Genomic DNA, 19,287 nt, shown 5'->3' with positions numbered 1-19,287 from the left:
AAGATTCACGTTATAAGGGATCCAGTAATAAATTCAAGGGAATTAATAAAGTAGGCCTAATCTATGAGTTTGGTGTTCTGTTTATTTCTTTTTGTTGATCTTCCTTGATGATGGCAGCTGTGTTGTTCCCCCACCTCTCCACTCCCTGTGGGTGGGTGGTTGGCGCGTGCTCTTGTGTGGTTTGCTTCTTCTTTCTTATCACTTACATGACCTTATTGTGTTGCCAGTGCCGTAAAACGTTTACTAAACTACCAAAACACCCTGTGGTGCGTTCCGTTTATTTGTGTACATTGGCTACACACCATACCCTGCCTACGTCACACGTTCACTCCACCCATCACAGCACTGGGACATCTCCATCCCCGCATTGGAGAAGTGAGAGGCATGGTAGGGCTAGATAATCTAGACTGGGCTGGCCTATCACGCAACGCTCGACTTGTTTGTGCATGCTACACCCTCCCTACTCATTCACTCAGGCTTTTATTGTTGGCACACGTGGGCTCTACCATTCTTTGTTCCACTAGATCATCAACAACTTTCTCAACTGGCGGGCTATGCACTGTGCGTAGCAGCAGCAATATTCCGCTATAACCGACTCGCATGTTTGATTGCCCTTTTGCAATATATTTATAAAGATAAAGAAGGAAAACAATGGGGTTTTAGAATAGCTTGTCTTTACAACAGACTTCTCATTATTTCAGGACTCGTTAAAAGTGGACTCCATTGTATAGTGAGGTGCTTCGCTGTCATACTCATACGTACCCAGGAGACCTGACTTAGATTCCCAAGTGGAAAGAAATTTTAAGATCTTAGTCTTTCTGCTGGAATGTTGTATCTCTACTATCCCTCTCAGCCTGGGCTGGCCCTTATAGGCAGGATCAGAAGCCTGCCTCCTAAATTATCTAAATTGTGTCTATGGGGATGTAAAATACTTATAACCAAGGGGGATGTTAAACTGGTCAAAATGAAAAAAAATAATCAAACTAATATTTTTGAAAAATATAAAGTTTTGAAAATTTCAGTCTAAATTGAGTGAAATGCAAAATTTTGTAAATTCTTAAAAAACAATTATATTGTTCTATATTTCAAATGGTCGCAATTTGTGCATTGAAGAACAAATTCATACAAAACTGATGTTGCCAAATAAACTCAGGAAGGTGATATGTATTTAAATCTCCAGATGTTGACCATTTGCATGTCTCCTTACAAGCACCAATTATTTAATAAGCCACTGGCAATTTTGCATAATCCTGTGGCGTGCCTCTGGGTCGATTCTTTGGACTTTCTGTTCAATGTTGAGTTTCAACTGTTTCAGTTGTGGCAGACTTTGGAATAGCTAGGGAACTTGCTACTGATTTTCCCAGTTTGTTTAAAATTGAACTTTTGAGTTTTTTCACATCATAGTTCTTTAAATGGAAGTAAGTTATAATGCCCCAATTTTAAGATGTGTTGCCATGGCAACGACTGCCATCTTGGATTTATATATATATATAAATATATATAATATATATATATATATATATATATATATATATATATATATTATATATATATATAATATATATATATTTATATATACTTAAAATCTCAAAAAGTACTTTGGATAATCTAATATTTTTCATTTTTCAGTCAAAATGTATGCTTTTTCTTGAATTATTGACATTAAAAAAAAATTACTGTTACGTCTGTTTAAAGGAGTGATCAGGATTTTGAACTTTGAAGTTTATCAATTAAATACACAACACAGGTGACTAATTTGCCTTTGAACACCTCCACTAAGGAATCTATAAAATTAGAATATAAAATTGAAACACTATCTTTGGGAATTGGTGAACAGCAAACATTCCAATTTTCAGAGCATCTAGTTCAACAACTTTGTGAGATTTTAGACTATAATTTTAAAGTGCTTGAAACATGAAAAACTTACCAAAAAAGGCTTTAAAATGTCCCTATTGCACACATGATAATGAATTTGATAAAATTGCACTTTCTCCCATTTTTAGACCAAATTTATTTTTCTAAATGAGTTTTTGGTTTTCTTTAAAAGTTAAATGAATGTTTGAGCTGTAGAACAAAAATTCGATTCACTCCAATCTTAGAATTATTGTGATATAATATGACTAGGCTATGACTGTTGTGGTACTGTCTTTGCAGTGATACAAGTACGGGTTGATCACACCCTGAAGCTGAATGCTTTTAAAAAGTAAAATATTTTGCGTTTTAGGTTACGGTACCCAATTTTGCTTGAAAGGTTTAAAACTTGACTTCTTAAAAAAAAAATGGTTGCTTGATTTTCTTCATATTTACAGCTTAACGTCCCTCTAGTGACATTTTCTTTGTTCGAAATATTGAAATTAGTCCACATAATGAGTAGTTTTGAAGTTATTGCTCTTTAAGAGCAGAGTCCTCTTTTTATTTTTTAGACGTCCTGTATCTTAAAAAAAATGCTGGCCTTCACAAACACTTCCAGAAAAAATGCGCCTTCGCTGTTTGCCACTTCACAATGAGTCAGAATAGCTCAACATTATACATAAACTCAAAATATAATAAGTCTTTACCTCTTTACAACGATGCCTTGCTCAAATAAGGCGCATCCCAGTCATCTCCCATAAAAGCGGCTGAAATTAGTGCCTACCTAAATTCACTAACGGTACGTTGATGTTGGACTTGCTTCCGGTGGCCTCAGTGATTGCTCAAAATAACAGATCTTTGGATCCAAGAACTGCCTCTTACAGCTTTAAACATAAGTAATAGGCCAGTTATAGAGGCAGTTCAAAATATTTCATCGATTATTAAATTATTTTTTAAATATCTAAGAAGATGAAAAATGTTTTGTATCTTCTTTTCACGTGTTAATAATATTTTAATGATAGCTTACATTTTTAAAGGCTCGCATATTATTATGGTAATATTTGCCGCCATTTGTGATGGCTTCCCTTGTACTTCAGTAGTAAATAAACAACTTGGTGCAAGTATTTCACTTTGACAATTTGTGCTTTTAGTGCACCCCATGCTGATGGTCATTAGCGAAAGACAGCTGCGATGTATATAAAGCAGGTAAGCTTTATGACGGTGCATGTATGTACGCCTGAGCTTAATTTTAAGACGAAGTATAATTGTGAAACACCTATTATCGATAGCCCTATAGTTGAGAAAGTAGCCTCTATGTTACGTCTCTAAGACCGAGCAGGCGTACATGTACTTCGTGTTGGTGGTGGTCTCAGCGTTTAAAATCTGTTTGTCATTGTTGGGAATGTTAAATAAACAATGGTCACAGCATGTCAAGATCATTGTTCCTGAAAAATTCCTCATGGTCCTGCCCAGTTCCATCATCTGTCACTCAGTCTGTGTACTGTGTGTAGAATATTTTTTATATACTGCTACAGCTGAGTCATTTCACATGAAACTAGTGATTTGCCTAAATATAGATCTAGATGAAGTATTTCTGCCATCTATTTTTGTCATCCTCCCCAAGACTCTTGGGTTTCCCTCATCAGTTGCTGTTAATTTGATGGGCCTAATTTGATCTCGCCGTGTTTGCTTTTTTTTGGGTATATTTGTGATCTCTTATCATTATCTTATAAATACAGGTCACAAACCCGAACGCACATACATGCGATTAAACGTAGAAAAGACGCAAGCTATTTTTAGGTAAGGTGGCCATCTTGTCAGACCAGGATACCCCTCAGATTACGTGACTACATCTAAGTATAATCAACTGCATGGCACCAAAGATGGAAGTGTCAACGTATATGGTGCTTACTTAGTCTACGGAAGTGATTATTCACACCGGGTGTGCGCATAACTTTTATAAGATTTCATTTTATTCACACCGGGTGTGCGCATAAGAATTAATATTAGGTAATGTCAATTGCCACCGAGTGACGCGGTGGCAATTGACAAAAATTGTCTTTTTGTCAATTGCCACCGAGTAAATTGGAGCTCTTTTGCGTTGGTGGGTAGATCTAGCTTATTGTGCTCGAGTGCTCGGTGTTGTGCATTCGCCTTTCTGTCCCTCTATGTGTATGTGTGTTTGTGTGTGTGTGTGTGTGTGTCTTTTCCTGACTCCCGTCCCCCGATTTATGTTCCCCGATATAACATGAATTTCTGCTTGAGTTTGTGTGCGTTTGTGACCTTCTACTTCTAGAATTGCCTGTGTTGGTTCTACACCAAAGTGTAGGCTAAGACTAGCCAAGATCTAGGCCTACGTTTCATTGAAAACACGCCAAGTTGGTTCCGTAGCTTTAGACTAGATGCTCGTCCAATGAAATTATTGAGAACAGATTGATCCATTAGACTAGCAATGCCAATCGGGCTTTCCCGCGAGGCGAAAATTTGGTCCCCGTTTACGGGCGATTTTGCGGACCCGGCCGAAGCGTAGGTGACTAACTTTGTCAACCTCGGTCTGCTCTATTTCCGAACCAATCCGAATGAAACTCGGCTACCAATCAGAAAATAGGGCAAACTAATGATATGTGGACGTTGAAGTTCGTACACATAAATTAACCTATACTTTTGGTGTCGGGAACACTTTCGTATCGTGTACACCGAAAACTATAAGGAGTTTGAATTTCAACGCCCAGATGGTAATAGATCTATCTATCCTCTATAGTGTGCTCAAATTTGAGAGTTCTGTGTCAAGTAGTTGTTTAGACCCGATCGTAAATCTACGACTACCCCCCTATCCAAAGCGGCTTCGCACGGAGACCGGCCATTTTCCCCTCACTCCCGTGGCAAATGTCTGTGACCTACAAATCCCCGCATGACTATTCCGGGCCCGTTCATTGGTCACTTGAAATAGGGCAATGGCGGGCGCGCGCATCCGGTTGTTTTTCTCTCTATTCCCCTGTAACATCGCAATGGGGGTATTCCGAGGCGAGGTTATCTCGTCTCGAGGTGTTCGCGTCTCAACGGGGAAAAAGAATTTTTAATTGTACGGCATGCTAGATTGAATTAACTTATCTTTTACGGTTGGCATGGTCTAAAGTCATCATAAAAAGCTTTGCAATTATTTAGTCACGCTGCCGACATATATTCTTAAAGATCCCATGTTGTGATACGATGCTATAAATAAAATGGACTCATCCCGACACCCCTTTTTCGCAAAATCGTAATATGTACACCACAATTTTAATTATAACAAAATAACTACGAAATTGGTAGTAAATCTGACTGCAGAAATGATTTCTACACTCAAAAACACATCGGGTAGCCAAGTTTCTCTCGAACATTTGGATTAGTTACCGAGATATCGTCGATTTTCTTACAGAATCTGCTACTGCGTGGTCCACTTTTTAGGAGTATTTTCCTATATGTGGGTCATCCATATTTTGCCGACCTTAACAACCCCATAACTTTTTTATTTATGAACCGTTTCTCAAAATTCAAGAAGCATAATTATCAGAATTGAAAATTCTTTCTTAGGTACCAAAAAAAAGGGGGCAAAAGTGAAAATTTAAATTTTCATTGGCATTGCTAATTAGACACACATTATGTATAATGCTAAAGATAGTGTTGTTTTCAGACTTGACACCGCTTCACTCGGTGGCAATTGAAAAAAAGTCAATTTTTGTCAAGAAAGTGGCTATTCTCACCCGCCCGGAAGTTCTCGCAAAATCTACTCCTCCCCTCTTCTCTCTCTCTCAGTCTCTTTCTGAATACTGTCTATCGGTGTGGACGATCAAATTGACCAAAACAAAGTTAAAAATTGATGTTAAAACACAAAAGTAAATTAATTTGGTTGTCTACAAAGATGCTACGGCTATTTAACTTTTCGAATCGAGCTGAACTACGCGGGTCGCCATTTTGTTTTGTTCTCTCTCTCACTCTCTCTCCCCTGCCCACAGACAAAATTGTACGCTTTTAGTAGGCTACAAGTACAGTTGTAATGGAACGTTTGTTCACAGCACAGAATTCTACAATTTTTCTCTATCACAGTGTAGAATTCTGTGGTTTAGGGTGAACGCAAAATTTGTTGACACGCGCACCGGGTGAGAATAGCCACAAGACCCGCCTGCACTATTTTCACCCCGGGTGAGAATAAGGGTGGCCTTTTGTCAATTGCCACCGCGTCACTCGGTGGCAATTGACGCTACCTTAATATTATTCACACCGTGTGTGCGAATAAGAAATAATTTTATTCGCACAGGGTGGAGCCTACGTTGATTTTGGACCCCGTTTGTCACACCCGGGTATCCCACCTTTTGGCAAATAAAGGCTTTAAATGTCTCTCTCTCTCTCTCTCTCTCTCTCTCTCTCTCTCTCTCTCTCTCCCTCCCTCCCTCCCTCCCTCCCTCCCTCCCTCCCTCCCTCCCTCCCTCCCTCTCCCTCCCTCCCTCCCTCCCTCCCTCCCTCCCTCCCTCCCTCTCTCTCTCTCTCTCTCTCTCTCTCTCTCTCTCTCTAGCTCAAGGAAAACAAAAAAAGAGAGATTTGAGTAATTATCATTGACACAATACACAACTTGAATTCTAATTTGAGTTGGGGGGGGGGGGGGGGTTGTATCGCATTGCACAATTAGAATTAGATCTAGATTTCTTGATCTATCCCATGATCTTTGTCCCTACAGAAAGAGGATTGTGAAAAAGAAAAATGAGGAAATGCTAGATCTAGAAAATTTCCATCCTTCTTTTGAAATGCCCTGTGCCAATAATATTTTGTAGTATTCACACACCCTGTGCGAATATAATTTCATAGTATTTACACACCCTGTGCGAATAACATTTCTAGTATTATTCACACTCCCTGTGCGAATAAAATTTCACAATATTCGAAGTATTCACACACCCTGTGCGAATAAAATTTCATAGTATTCGCACACCCTGTGCGAATACAATTCCATAGTATTCACACACCCTGTGCGAATACAATTCCATAGTATTCAAACACCCTGTGCGAATAACTAAAGCCTTAATGTACACCTTTCTCTCGGAAGTTCTGATGGCTGAATAGACCGCGCGTCTGCGTCGGAAATCGTGCAATGATTTTTGGAGCGGTTCGATCCCGGTCCCGGACAGTTGTTTTTTTTCTCTTCTCCTCCTCCCGACTGACCAACAGTCTCATAGATTATAGGCCTAATTTGTAGAGCTGCTTTGAAGTTGTTTTTTTTCTTTTTAAATATATTACTGATTAAAAATGCAGAAGGGGGGTGGGGGGTGGTAGATCTATCTAGATTTAGAGATTTAGATCTAATCCTCCTGCGTCTTTACGGCAATTTTCGTGGGGTCTTCCATCATGTCCAAGTAGGCCTACTATCTAGATCTAGAATCTAGATTTCTAGATCTAGGAAATCCGAAATGTTACCGAAAACACGTCGTTCCATGTGGGTATCCCAGGGAGTGATGACATCACAGTACTAAAATTAGCAGCCAATCAGAAAGATGCGTCTTTTCTTCGTTTAACGGCATATCCCAAACGCACACACACGTGCGCTGCGCACGCGTATTCACAGCCCAAGCAGTCGGCAATGAAACTTAATGACGTAGCCCATCGCGCGCTAAGCCGCAAAGCGGGCCCACCACAGTGAGATCTATTCAACTGGCCCCGGAAACCCCGGAAGATGACAAAAATTTTCTCCACGTCAATGCTTGGCCATCTTACACAAGTTTGGCTGTATATTGTGATTTTGATGTTGATCATTCAGGGTATGCATTTAGCGTTTTTGCTTCTTGTTTTCTCCTAGGTCATTATTCAGGGCTTCCGGAGCTACAGGGATCAAACTGTTGTTGAACCTTTCAGTTCCAAGCACAATGTCATTGGTGAGTGCAACATAAAATGTGTTAGAATGCTGTAGAATCAGGTGCTTGTCAATTTTTGGGCATATATGGAGTTATTGCCACCATCATAAAGCTTATTCAATTGTCTTGCTTTCGATGAAATAAATGCCTGTCCATCTGGAATAGAAATTAAAATATGTGCGATTGAAGGAGGTTGCGTGGTGTCTTGAGGTAAAATTACCAGAAAACGGCTGTCAAAGATTGAAAACTGGTTGAATGTTTAAAAAGGAATGAAAACATTTTACTCCATTCATGAGTCTGACAGTTTTCGGCTTTACATAGGTTCAATAGACATCAATTTTCAAGTGAAAAGAGTTTCGGGTTTATTTCCAACTGTAAAGGTTTTGCAATTCTGGGGGATATTGTAGACAGAAATTGACACTTTTGCAAATTGCAGGACCCTTTTTTTTTGGTTAAGTGTCGGTGGTCTCCTTGATTTTCTGGTGGGTTTAATTATGAAACATGTGAATAAATGTGGATTTGAACAGTGTTGCTTCAAACTTGAACAGTTACTTGTATTGTAATATCTTAATAATTTATATTAAGCCCTTCTGTTTAGGCTATACTATAATGTCGTTGTTATGAGAATTACTTCTTGGATAAATGATTGCAGCACAGGTATGGAGCTCACAAATTAATTTGACCTTTTTGTCTTTTCGCTTACAGTGGGAAGAAATGGATCAGGAAAAAGCAATTTTTTCTATGGTGAGTACTTGTTGCATTCGGGGGTCATGATGATGGGCTTTAATTTTTAAAGGTCTATGCACTTGTAATTACTTTTCAGTAGCCGATTGGACCTCTTTTCTTACTCCCTATCTTATATTATATTCTTATTTCAATCTTTACTTTTTGTTTATATAGACTTTAGTAAAGGGAAGTTTGTTGTGTAATAAGAGATTAAATTAAAGCACATGGGCAGAATGGGCGTATAGGGATAATAATAAATATTGCTGCCAGTTAAGCAGAGGATGTATAATACTTTGTGTAGGTTCCATGTATACAGTGTATTCATGTCGCTATCAGCCTTTGATCTTTTATGTCATTGTGTATATATAGGTTTCTCTCGTGAAAAGAAATTTTCAGGGTTTTATTTTTTGGATGTCATCCATGTTGGATTTTTTTGTTCATGTCTATTTCAGCCATTCAGTTTGTGTTGTCTGATGAGTTCAGTCACATGCGACCAGACCAGCGACAAGCCCTCCTTCACGAAGGAACTGGGCCTCGTGTTATCAGTGCATTTGTGGAGATCATCTTTGACAACTCTGACAACAGAATTCCGGTAATGTCACAAGGGTGCTGCACTCTATTGATCAACAATTGCGTTTGCATTTGAATTGAATGTAGTTTAGAAGTGGTGCTGTGGAAAATGCTCCTTTTTCTCTCATCACTTTTTTGGCCGCTGTGCTCTTTCCCATTTCTTTGGAACTGCATGCTCTTCCAACTGGCTCTAGGTTGGAAGGCACCACTGATTGTCCTGCTTCTTTTCTTTCCGTATGTTTCTGTCTTTCTAACTTGCTTTTTCCATGCACTGAATGGCCTTTATGTTGTCCATGTACTTCTGTTTAAAATGGAAATAAGCTTATCTCAAAGTTGAATTTGCTGTGAGGACCACCTGTGGAAAACAATCACCTTAACAAATGACCATGAATGCACTCTGCTAGGATTTCTTTTTACCTTCATGCAGAGACGTCTATTTTTTAAAAAATTATTATTTTTGGAAGTCTTTTACGGCGCTCACATCTGTATTAGGTCATATGAGAGTGAGTGAGGCATCTGTGAGTTTATAATTTCAAAAGACTGTAGAAAGATGGAGGGAACCACTAGTGGCCTCTTTACTTGTATACATAGGTGCAAGCATTTTTTGTTTCATTTTCACTTTTTTGCAGTCACTTACCTTGCCTTTTTCTTTGGTTTTCAGATTGAGAAAGATGAGGTGGTACTTAGACGTGTGATTGGCTCGAAGAAAGACCAATACTTCTTGGACAAGAAGATGGTCACGTAAGTTGTTTTGAGTAATGACTTGGATGTGTTTTTTGGGGTTTTTTGTTTTGTTTTGGTCTCTTTCAGTCTTTTGCATATGAAAGTTACCATATTTATATCTTGATGGTAACAGTAGCAAACTATGAAGGTCTGAAATTGAGACAAGTTTTGTTTAAGCTTGTATTGTGTCCTGATGTAGTGCAAATTAACAGAGTGGAAATTATGAAATATGACATTGGCGCAAAATGTGTATATATGCTTTTTGCGAACACTTAAGATTTGTGCACTGTAATCCTTGAATGCAGTAGTTTTGGACTTTCATGGTCTGTGATTTTTACATCAATTTGTAAATAACCACAAGTCAAGATTAAATCTTGAGTATAGGATAAAGTTTGCATTTTTAAAATCTCACACTACATTGTTTTTTGTCTTTAAGGTTTGCTGTTTTGGGTTCCCATTTCTTCTTGCTTTATAAGTTTTCAAGGGGTAGTTGTGTTGAGACCCTTGTTGTTTGGAGAGACTGGGATCTTGTGCTTTTTTCCTTGTGACTGAATTTTGTGTGTGTCTTTTTTAGTAAACTGGTAAGTGCCACTACTGTGATAAATGTTTATGTGACAGGTCTGTGAAAAACTATCTTGAAGTTTGAAGATACCCAGCTTTTTTCCTTTTTTTTTTCTCCAGAAAATCTGATGTGATGAATTTGTTAGAAAGTGCTGGTTTTTCAAGGAGCAACCCTTATTACATTGTGAAACAAGGAAAGGTTTGTGCATTTGGTCCTCTTTTTTTTTGGTTGTGTTTTTTTGTCATTTTCAGTAACATCTCTCTCTGGAACCCATAATTTATGAACATATATAGCTACGTGGGGTTTTATTAGCTCGGAAAATTTCTTCACGCTTAAAAAATATATATATATATTTATAATTCTCTGTTTTTCTGTGAACAAGATTGTGCATCATTTGGAAGGTGATATTTAACACTTACAGTACCGTCGGCGACTTTAGTAGCTAGGCCGCAGTGTAGGCACACTAAACATAATGTTGACCTGCATGTTTGCCGACAATCGTCTGAAATCTGACAATCGCGACTTGACCCGCGAGCTGGCCGATGCTATCGCTAGGCCCACCTGTATTTGTCAATGTGCGTAGTGCGAGGCCTGGCCGACTGCCAGCGCCCCCTTTTTCTCTCGTCGGCACTTTCGTTTTTTTTTGTCGGAACCTGAGTAGAAATGCGAATACGAAAAAGGACGACGACCTAAATTATCTACTTTCAGTTTCGTGCTCGAGCGGCCATTTTGAATTTCGTTTGTTGACTAATTCAATTGTTCAGATCGTGTGGATTCATTCATGTCAGACTCATTTGTTCTAATAGAATCTAGATCTAGATTTATATAGATCATTATAAACCTCAATGGAGGATTCATATTCCAATTCTATTGTGTCTAGCCCTATCATAGGTTGTGCTGTAATATTAATGCTGGTAAAAAGCATTTCATCAGGTGCGTGAATTATTTGCTTAATTAGAATCTAGACTCAGCTGAGTCTCTGTTCGGAATCGGATGCGGATTTCTAATCTAGATCTAGCAATGTAGATGTAGGCCATATGCTCCTTGTTTGTTTTGGAGTGTGTTTTTAAAAAAACATTAACAAATTTTTTTTCATTTTGGACTTGTGCTGGCCTTTTTACATGAGGCCCGTTGCAGGTTCTTTTTTGGGGTAGGCCTATGGGTAGGGTTAAGGTTAGGTCCCTTCTTTATTGTGTTTGTTGGGGTGGTCGCTCGTTACTCGGAAGTCCTTCCTTAAGACACCCACAAAAGCTGTTATTTGCGCAAAATTTTCAGACAATCTGGTTGTGACTCACATGCAGGTCTAATAATGAAACAACGAATGAACGCACTGCGCTGGTGTGTGTAAGTACCAAAGGAAGTCACTCTATATGATAGCTGAATGGCTGATCTTCTATCAATTTTTTGGGCTGTGAAGAATTTTTTTAATTAAAAAAAATTCTACGACTTCAATGTTCTGAACTGATGTGGTACTTAAGGGTTTTTCACTATATGAGCCTTAGGTACTGTCAGTGTTAAAAGCACCGTTGTGATAGTTTATCTTGTCTTTAGGAATTATTGTGTTTTGAACTTAAAGCGTGTTGGATTCTTAATTAGCTTTTTTATGAAAGGAAAAGACTTTGTCGTCATGTACGGGTTTCATTGTTTCAAAAGATCTTGAAAGGTAATTGAGAAAATTGTTTTTGGGTGCTGCCTTTGAAAGTTGAGATGCATTTCATACATTTGTTATGATTTTATGACTTTCCTCAAGTTTTTTATATGGTCAAGTTAAGATGGGAAATTATTGCTTATTTGATGGATGAATGCATGGAGTTAAGTAACCTCTTCAGTCTTTTCCTGTACTGCTGTGCTGTTTTAGAAAAGTAATTTTGCTATTTCTACTTTGTATATTCTAGATTAACCAAATGGCAACAGCTCCAGATTCACAACGTTTAAAACTACTCAGAGAAGTTGCAGGAACCAAAGTGTATGATGAACGGAAAGAAGAAAGCAATGCCATTTTAACAGAGACAGGTATTTTGATTTTTATGCTGATGCATTTTAAAATTGACAGAACTGCTACATAAACAAGTTTTTTCTTTCTGATTGTTTGTCAACACTCTTTTCTTTATATTAAGTGTTTGCTTCTTGCTTCTGAGTCAGTGGTACGTGTACCAAAAATATTTTCAGGATACTTCTGTGTGGAGTTTATACATGGTGTGGATGCAAATAAAGCTCAGAGCTTACGACTTTTGTAACATAGGTCCCCTGGTATGGCTCATACAGGGAATGAGGTGGAAAGTAGAAGGAAGTTGAGCAATTGGGTTGTATGTCTTGTCCCTGACCCTGGATCAATAAGTCTGGATAATTGAAGCAGGTGAACCAATAATACATAAACCTTGCTGAAAAACCTGGAACATGGACTATGGGTGTGCAAATATAGAACGGTTGCATATTTTTAAAAATGTCATGTAGGCGTTGGCATTTTATTGCCGTGCTTTTCAGGTGCAAATTACCAATGTAATTTGCTTTAATGTGCACCCACCATTTTATGTTAATCTTCTGCTTGAATGATAATAATATCTGGGATGTGTTGGGTCCTGTTTTTGCTCTCAAATACTCATTTATTCTTTATTGCCTTTTCTACCATGAGCTTTCGCTGAGGTTCTAAATGTCCTCAGTCTCAGCGACAATTCTTGTGTCCTCAGTCTCACCAAAAGTTCCCATGCTGGTGGGACTACCACTCATGTCATCACCCGAAGAGCATAAGAGTGTATTTGTTCTCAGTGTTCTATATTCTATCTAGCTTTTTTTGTTGTTACTGATTTGTCCGTGAAAGGTCCAATCTTGCATATAATTAGAACACAGAAACTCGGTAGTATGTGACCATGTTTTAAAATTAAACTGTTTGAGAGTACAGGGTGTTGAACTTGTTATAAAAACAAAATAAATGTTTTCTTCCATAGATGGCAAGCTTGAAAAGATAAATGACCTACTTAAGTATATCGAGGAGCGCCTGAATACCCTGGAGGGTGAGAAAGAAGAGCTGAAAGAGTATCAAAAGTGGGACAAAATGAGGAGGTATGTTGTAGTTCAGGTACATTGTTGTCAGGGATAAATTGGAGAAGGAAAAGTTCATCATTTGTTACTTGTATTACTGAGTAAAATAAAATTTTAGTTGGCCCTGCATGATTTAACATTTTTGGTACTATTCCTCTCTGCCGCTAAGTGTGTTTCTTGCCATATATTTTAAAGTTTACGCTTCAATAACAATAAATTGGTGTTTGTGTATTACTGTTAAGAATTTCAATGTGTTATTTTTATGAACAATTCGTTGTCTTCTGAATTTAATGACCAATATTATTTTATTTTCGTATGTATTTCTCAATTTCATTTAGGTTTAAAGGCTTTGATTATAAATAAATACAGTACACGTTTAATTTAAACTATTTTTTTCCTGCAATCAAGGTCACTGGAATATACCATTCACGATCATGAGCTGAAAGACACCCGCAAAAAGTTAGATGAAGTAAGTTCAAATGTGATTTTGTCAGAATGTTTTTCATTTGTAATGTCTCTCAATGCGAGGTGTATTGAGTTTGCGGTTGTTTTTGTTAAAGATGTATTCACATTCTGTACTCAGCTTTCTTTGTGCCTGTAAATATTTTGGAACTTAATTTTTCTTTTGCTTCAAATGCAATATTTTTCACCTGAGATCCCGTTTAATTTGTATCTAGAAAGTAATATGTAAGATAAATTGAATGTAAACATTTTTTGTAGTAGAAAACAAGGAACAATGGATGGTGAATAAATTCCTCTTACTGTAACATCAAAAGGAGTTACCCTTATAATAAGTTGCAGGCAGTGAAGGCCCCCCCCCCCCCCCCCCCCCCCACACACACACACACACTCCTCAAGAAAAATGCTATTTAAGGGGAATTAAGGAAGGCTTTGGGATCCTTGTTGCAGACTACAACTGTATTTTCATAGTTGCTTTCAAATTTGGGCTTTCTCAATTTTGACTAAATGTTCCTATATGTGGCTGGACTAAATAGTCATGAGAAAGACCCCCTGGCTTTTATTATCAGGCCGTTTCCGTTTAATATTTGATTTTCGTTTGCTGACCTGAAATAAATAGTTTGTGGTGTCTAAATGATTGGGGGGAAAACATTTTTTTTTTCTTTTCTTTTTTTCTTACAGCTCCAGTCCAAACGAGACAACAGTGGTGCTAATTCTACAGTTTTGCGAGATGATCTGACAGCAGCCAATGACAGAGTGAAAGTATGTAGAGATGGCTTATAATTTAATATATTTTATGCAATGGAAACATTACTAATTAATTAAAACATAAAAAAAAAAAAATGTACTAAAAAAAAGTAAGTTGCGCAAACATTTTGCTCTTGGTTGTGACAAGTAAAGGCTATGCATGGTGTGAAAAAACATGTTGACAACATAAAGCAAGTAAGCACTGTAGTGTTCAGTTTTCACTGACTTGACCCTTGTCCTGTTTTGTTTTGTTTAATTCACTGACTACTGACTCCTTTCACCAGTCACTAGCGTTGAAAACTGGTGTGAATTTGATTTTCCTATAAAAAATTCCAGACACGTGACAGGTAGAATGAAATTCACAACAAGAAAAATAAAAGTTCAAAAGTGTTCTGTTTTGATTTGTATACATTTGTGAGTGTTTGATGAAAATATAAAAGCTGGGCTGTGCGTTGATTCAGACCCATACACTGAATTACATGAGACACAGACACATCATATTCTGAGACACTAGAACAAGTAAAATGAACAGAAGTATCGAAAACAGCGAAATTATCTGATTCTTGTTCATGCGACTTCTTCGATCGCTACTACGGCGCGACTGTCAAATTACTATCAGCTGTATAGAAAAAATAGTGCAAGTTCTGGTCAGTTCAACCCCAGTTGGGGTGACTGTCTTTCATCTTCAATAATTTAAAAACTATTTGCCCCAGAGATCCGAAAATAAGTCTAAGTAGCTAAGGACTGGCCAAAACAAGGGCACGAGACGGATCATGCGACGTGTGCGTGGTTTGAATAGGGAAAAAAAAATTCTAAAGTTGATCACGCAGGGCTTGCGAGAACCATCGCGGTAGGGGGCACGCAACTGTTGCGTGAACCGTCTGAAGCGAGTTAGTACAAAGGTATTTATATAAGGTATTTTTCTTTTCTGTGTTGTACATTACATGTTTGAATTAGACCAATGTATGTTGCAAAATTTTTCCGCTCCTGACCTGCTTTAAACTGGTGAATTTTTCCAAGTACATTGGAGGTTGGCAGGTGCTCTGTTGTGGTTTACTCCTTCTCTCCTTCCAAATATCTTTTGTCCCATTCTCTCCTCCTTTTTGATGCTTATTACTTCCCTGTAACCCCTCTCATCTTCTGCACTTATATAACCAAATGTGTTGCAAGTGCCATAAAACCCTTACTAAAACTAAAACTTTCAAAGTGCTGCTATTGTGTTTGGATAGTTCGTTTATTTTATTGTCAATTTCTTTCTTTTTTTCTTTTTTAGTCTTCGCATGGATGGCTTTAGCAAAATATCTACTGTTTCAAATTTTCAGACCATCAACAAAGAATTGAAAGAACTGAAAGCCAGAATGCAAGCAGCCCTTGAGGAAAAGGATAGTATCTCAACAGAATATCAAGAGCTCACAAAGAAAAATTCAAAGCTGGAGCTCAGCATTCGAGACATTGTGGAAGACCAGAGGGGAAACCAAAATACAAAGGTCTGGTGTCAACATTTTATGTGTATGGACTTGATAGATTTTGTATTTTGTACAAACCAGTGAGGTAATAGTTACAGGATTCCCACTCCACCAGGTAAATTAAGGAATTTCATTTTCAGTTTTCGAAAACACCATCAAAATGGCTGAAAATAAACAGGAGACAGTAGGGGCTGCCGTTCTTTACTAATTTGACACAATCGTTTCGGGGGGGGGGGGGGGGTTGTTTCGGTTATATTTTTATAAAAATATGATTGTCACACCCTTGATTCTGATTTGAATAAAATTCGTTTTGCCTTTTGGCCCCCCTGCCCATCCCCACCTTCGCGTCGCACAAGAAAAACAATCAGGCTCAGTCAGTCTGCATCAGTCAGTCTGCAGTTGTTTAACAGTAGCACCCCAAGTGCACAGAGCCCTTCTAAGTTGCTCAGTGCTGCTATTCCCTTAGAAAAAAGAACGATGAGACTGCCTATACCTCTTTGACTTCTATGAGGCCTATATTTTTGCTACTTCCATCCCATGGGTAAAAGTTTGCCGGCTGTGGCAGGACATTCCGGCAAGAGGTTGTGACCGACTTATACCCATGTTCCATCCTACAACCCTTTTGCGTGATACTCCAGGGAAAAGAGACCTATCCATGGCCATGTTAAACTTTTATAGTGCCCACTATAATTAAATATGCAAATTTACATATTGGCATGGTTTGTTGCTTAAATAGTATGTTAAATTTCATTATGCATTGTGGTGTAGGTAGGTCTTTACACACCGCAGTTTTCTACTCGACCCGTGTAGGACAGTCGAGTCAGGTGGTGTTTTTCATGTGAGCACTTCGCAGGTCCGTGTGAAGTCATGGTCATGTTAGCTGCTGTGTTGTGAGTTAATTGAGTGTTCGGAGAGCCACTACTGTACTACAGTGGTTTCTTAATAGTCTTGGATAATTATAACTAAATTTCTCTTGTAAACACCCTCGAAATTGAAGATGCCTGAGTACTGGGTGCTCATAGGACACCTGTGATTTGAGTGAAGGATAAAATTAAATTGAAACCATTGTCCATGCATGTAAAATTTGTTAATTATCTCTCTGCTATAAAGAATTAATTTGACATTGCTCACCTCAGAGAGGTCATACTCAACTTCGAATATATCATCTACAGGCAAAGGCAGAATCAGAACTTGCAAAAGTGAATGAGAAGATAGTGAAGACACAGACCCAATATGATACTGTTTGCCAGGAGTACCAAAACAAGTTGGATAATGAGGAAATGTGTTCTACACGGTAAGTGTCTTCAACCAAATGTAAAAAAAATGTGTTGAAAACTGCAGTTTCTCTAGAAAGTTTTTCATGAAATGGAAATATGATATGAAACCTGTACAAGAAGACCACTCATTGTCGAGGGGGAAAATGGTGTCATTTTATCATATGAGCGCGCGAATTACAAGTTAGTTTTGTTCACAACAGTTTACTGTATGGCTGGCTCGGGTCAGTAGTTGAATCTTAAAATGTTAAAATGTTTAAAAATCAGTGTAAATATATATATATTTTTTCAATCTAAAACAATTTTTTCTAGTTAACATAAAAATTTGAAATAGTACAATTTCACTTTATAATTTGCCATAAAGATTTTAAAAAACAAAACATCACCAGGGTCAACTGTATATTCAAGCTTCCGAAGGACTGTAGGGAAAAGGAGCTTGTTTAGCTAAAGATGCTGGAGCTGGATAGTACCAATGCAACAAAATAAATGTTATGTGGTTTACAAAAGAATGTTTCCTTGAAGTGTTAAAGAGCACAAAATAAATTGCTTATATAACAATGAATGGGAGAACCCTTTTACTAGTTTTTCATTATGACAATACTTGTTGCTCTGTATAAAACCAAAACTGCTGCTCTGCTTTTTTGTCTCTGTTCAGATGGCTGTACTTTTTGTTTATATTAGGATGAGTAGATATTTTGTATTACCTTCTGTAGTTTTTATTTACTTCTGAAGTCAGTAATGTACAGAGAGTGGAAAAAATCACACAGAAGGCAAAATTTTACTCCCTTTTATTTTTGTTTTTTAATGTAGATTAGCGGAGGCTGACCAGAAAAGGAAGGAACTGTATGCAAAGCAAGGAAGAGGCAGCCACTTTCAGTCTCGCGAGGATCGCGATAACTGGATCAAGAAGGAACTGAAGTCTCTCAACAAAGCTATCAAGGACAAAGAAGAACAGGTTATTTTTGGGCTAGCTGCATTTTACATATATATATACGTGTTTGTTAACACTTTGCGGTCACTTGGTGCAATAATGTGACGGTGATAATTATTCGTTCTGGTCACCTGGCGCACTTCTGCGACAGGCGCGAGAAGTCCGTTGCAGTTACTTTTCTAGCTGGGTGACCAGTTGGGGTATTTTGTACTGCTGACTATGTGATTGCAAAGTTTTAAAAACAATTTTTCAGAACTTAAATTGTAATTTCTGTAGAATATTTAGGATGCGCTGACCAGTGTTAATACAAATGTTACTGTGTTTATATGAACAAGACTCTGTGTTTCATAGCAATGAATAATATTGTTCTGTCAAGCTATTATAGGTATTGGAATTAGTTCCAGATGTCATTCTTGCAGTCTTACAGTGTTGAAAGGGGCATTAAACTTTTCTTTTTTACTTTTAGAGAGTTTGTCAGGTTTTAGAATGGAAGAAATATCTCTCTCAAGGCAATTACATAGAGGGCAGGAGAACAATGTTTGAATTTTCTTCTCTATCCCAAGATGTTCACCATGTCCTACTTTCACTCAACTCTCAGGCACATTTACATTTGTGCAAGTATGCACACCCATGTGAGTGTGCACACCAGAGCTATTTTAACAGCAGCATCATCATCATACATCTGAAATTTTACCCTTTGACCCAGACTCTGCCTAAGCTCCTGAGAGATATATTACTTACATTCATATAATCGTCAGAATCACATTCCATATCCCACTCAGGGTAGTTCTTGTCCTAACCAGGATCTAATACAGAACAATCTTCAAAATAGTCAATATTGTTCTATGAGGTAAACACTATTTTGTGCGCTTTTTGTCCCAGACAGGCCGGGTTGGGGATAGGGCCTGGCTCACTGCTGTACCTGTGGCTAGGCATACGGGTAATTTTACCTGGCGGCGGTGTTCTGGTGGCTTCGGCTCAAAATGCTTAAGTGAGAGGGATTACGGTGATCAGAATAAATAAACTTGTGGAAAAAAATAACGCGTCAGTTGCCTTT

At 38.0% G+C, this 19,287-nt stretch overlaps 1 protein-coding gene across 1 annotated transcript in view; it reads left to right on the top strand.

Moving 5' to 3' along the window:
- Positions 1–2,903: 2,903 nt before the first annotated feature.
- LOC101845324 (structural maintenance of chromosomes protein 3) overlaps positions 2,904–19,287 on the top strand; it is a 38,975-nt gene continuing 22,591 nt past the window's right edge. Inside the window, exons 1-13 of the mRNA XM_005098211.3 lie at positions 2,904–3,057; positions 7,679–7,754; positions 8,439–8,477; positions 8,912–9,051; positions 9,691–9,770; positions 10,434–10,512; positions 12,210–12,327; positions 13,260–13,374; positions 13,762–13,822; positions 14,494–14,574; positions 15,882–16,046; positions 17,198–17,319; positions 18,110–18,254. Of these exons, the coding sequence (XP_005098268.1) occupies positions 3,043–3,057; positions 7,679–7,754; positions 8,439–8,477; positions 8,912–9,051; positions 9,691–9,770; positions 10,434–10,512; positions 12,210–12,327; positions 13,260–13,374; positions 13,762–13,822; positions 14,494–14,574; positions 15,882–16,046; positions 17,198–17,319; positions 18,110–18,254 (1,236 nt within the window). The 5' untranslated portion in view covers positions 2,904–3,042. The remainder of the gene's footprint in view (positions 3,058–7,678; positions 7,755–8,438; positions 8,478–8,911; positions 9,052–9,690; positions 9,771–10,433; positions 10,513–12,209; positions 12,328–13,259; positions 13,375–13,761; positions 13,823–14,493; positions 14,575–15,881; positions 16,047–17,197; positions 17,320–18,109; positions 18,255–19,287) is intronic.

Source organism: Aplysia californica, unplaced genomic scaffold, assembly GCF_000002075.1.
Source record: "Aplysia californica isolate F4 #8 unplaced genomic scaffold, AplCal3.0 scaffold00175, whole genome shotgun sequence".
Lineage (NCBI taxonomy): Eukaryota > Metazoa > Mollusca > Gastropoda > Aplysiida > Aplysiidae > Aplysia > Aplysia californica.
The sequence above is the reverse complement of the archived record's forward strand: the minus strand, read 5'-3'. Positions and strand labels throughout refer to the sequence as shown.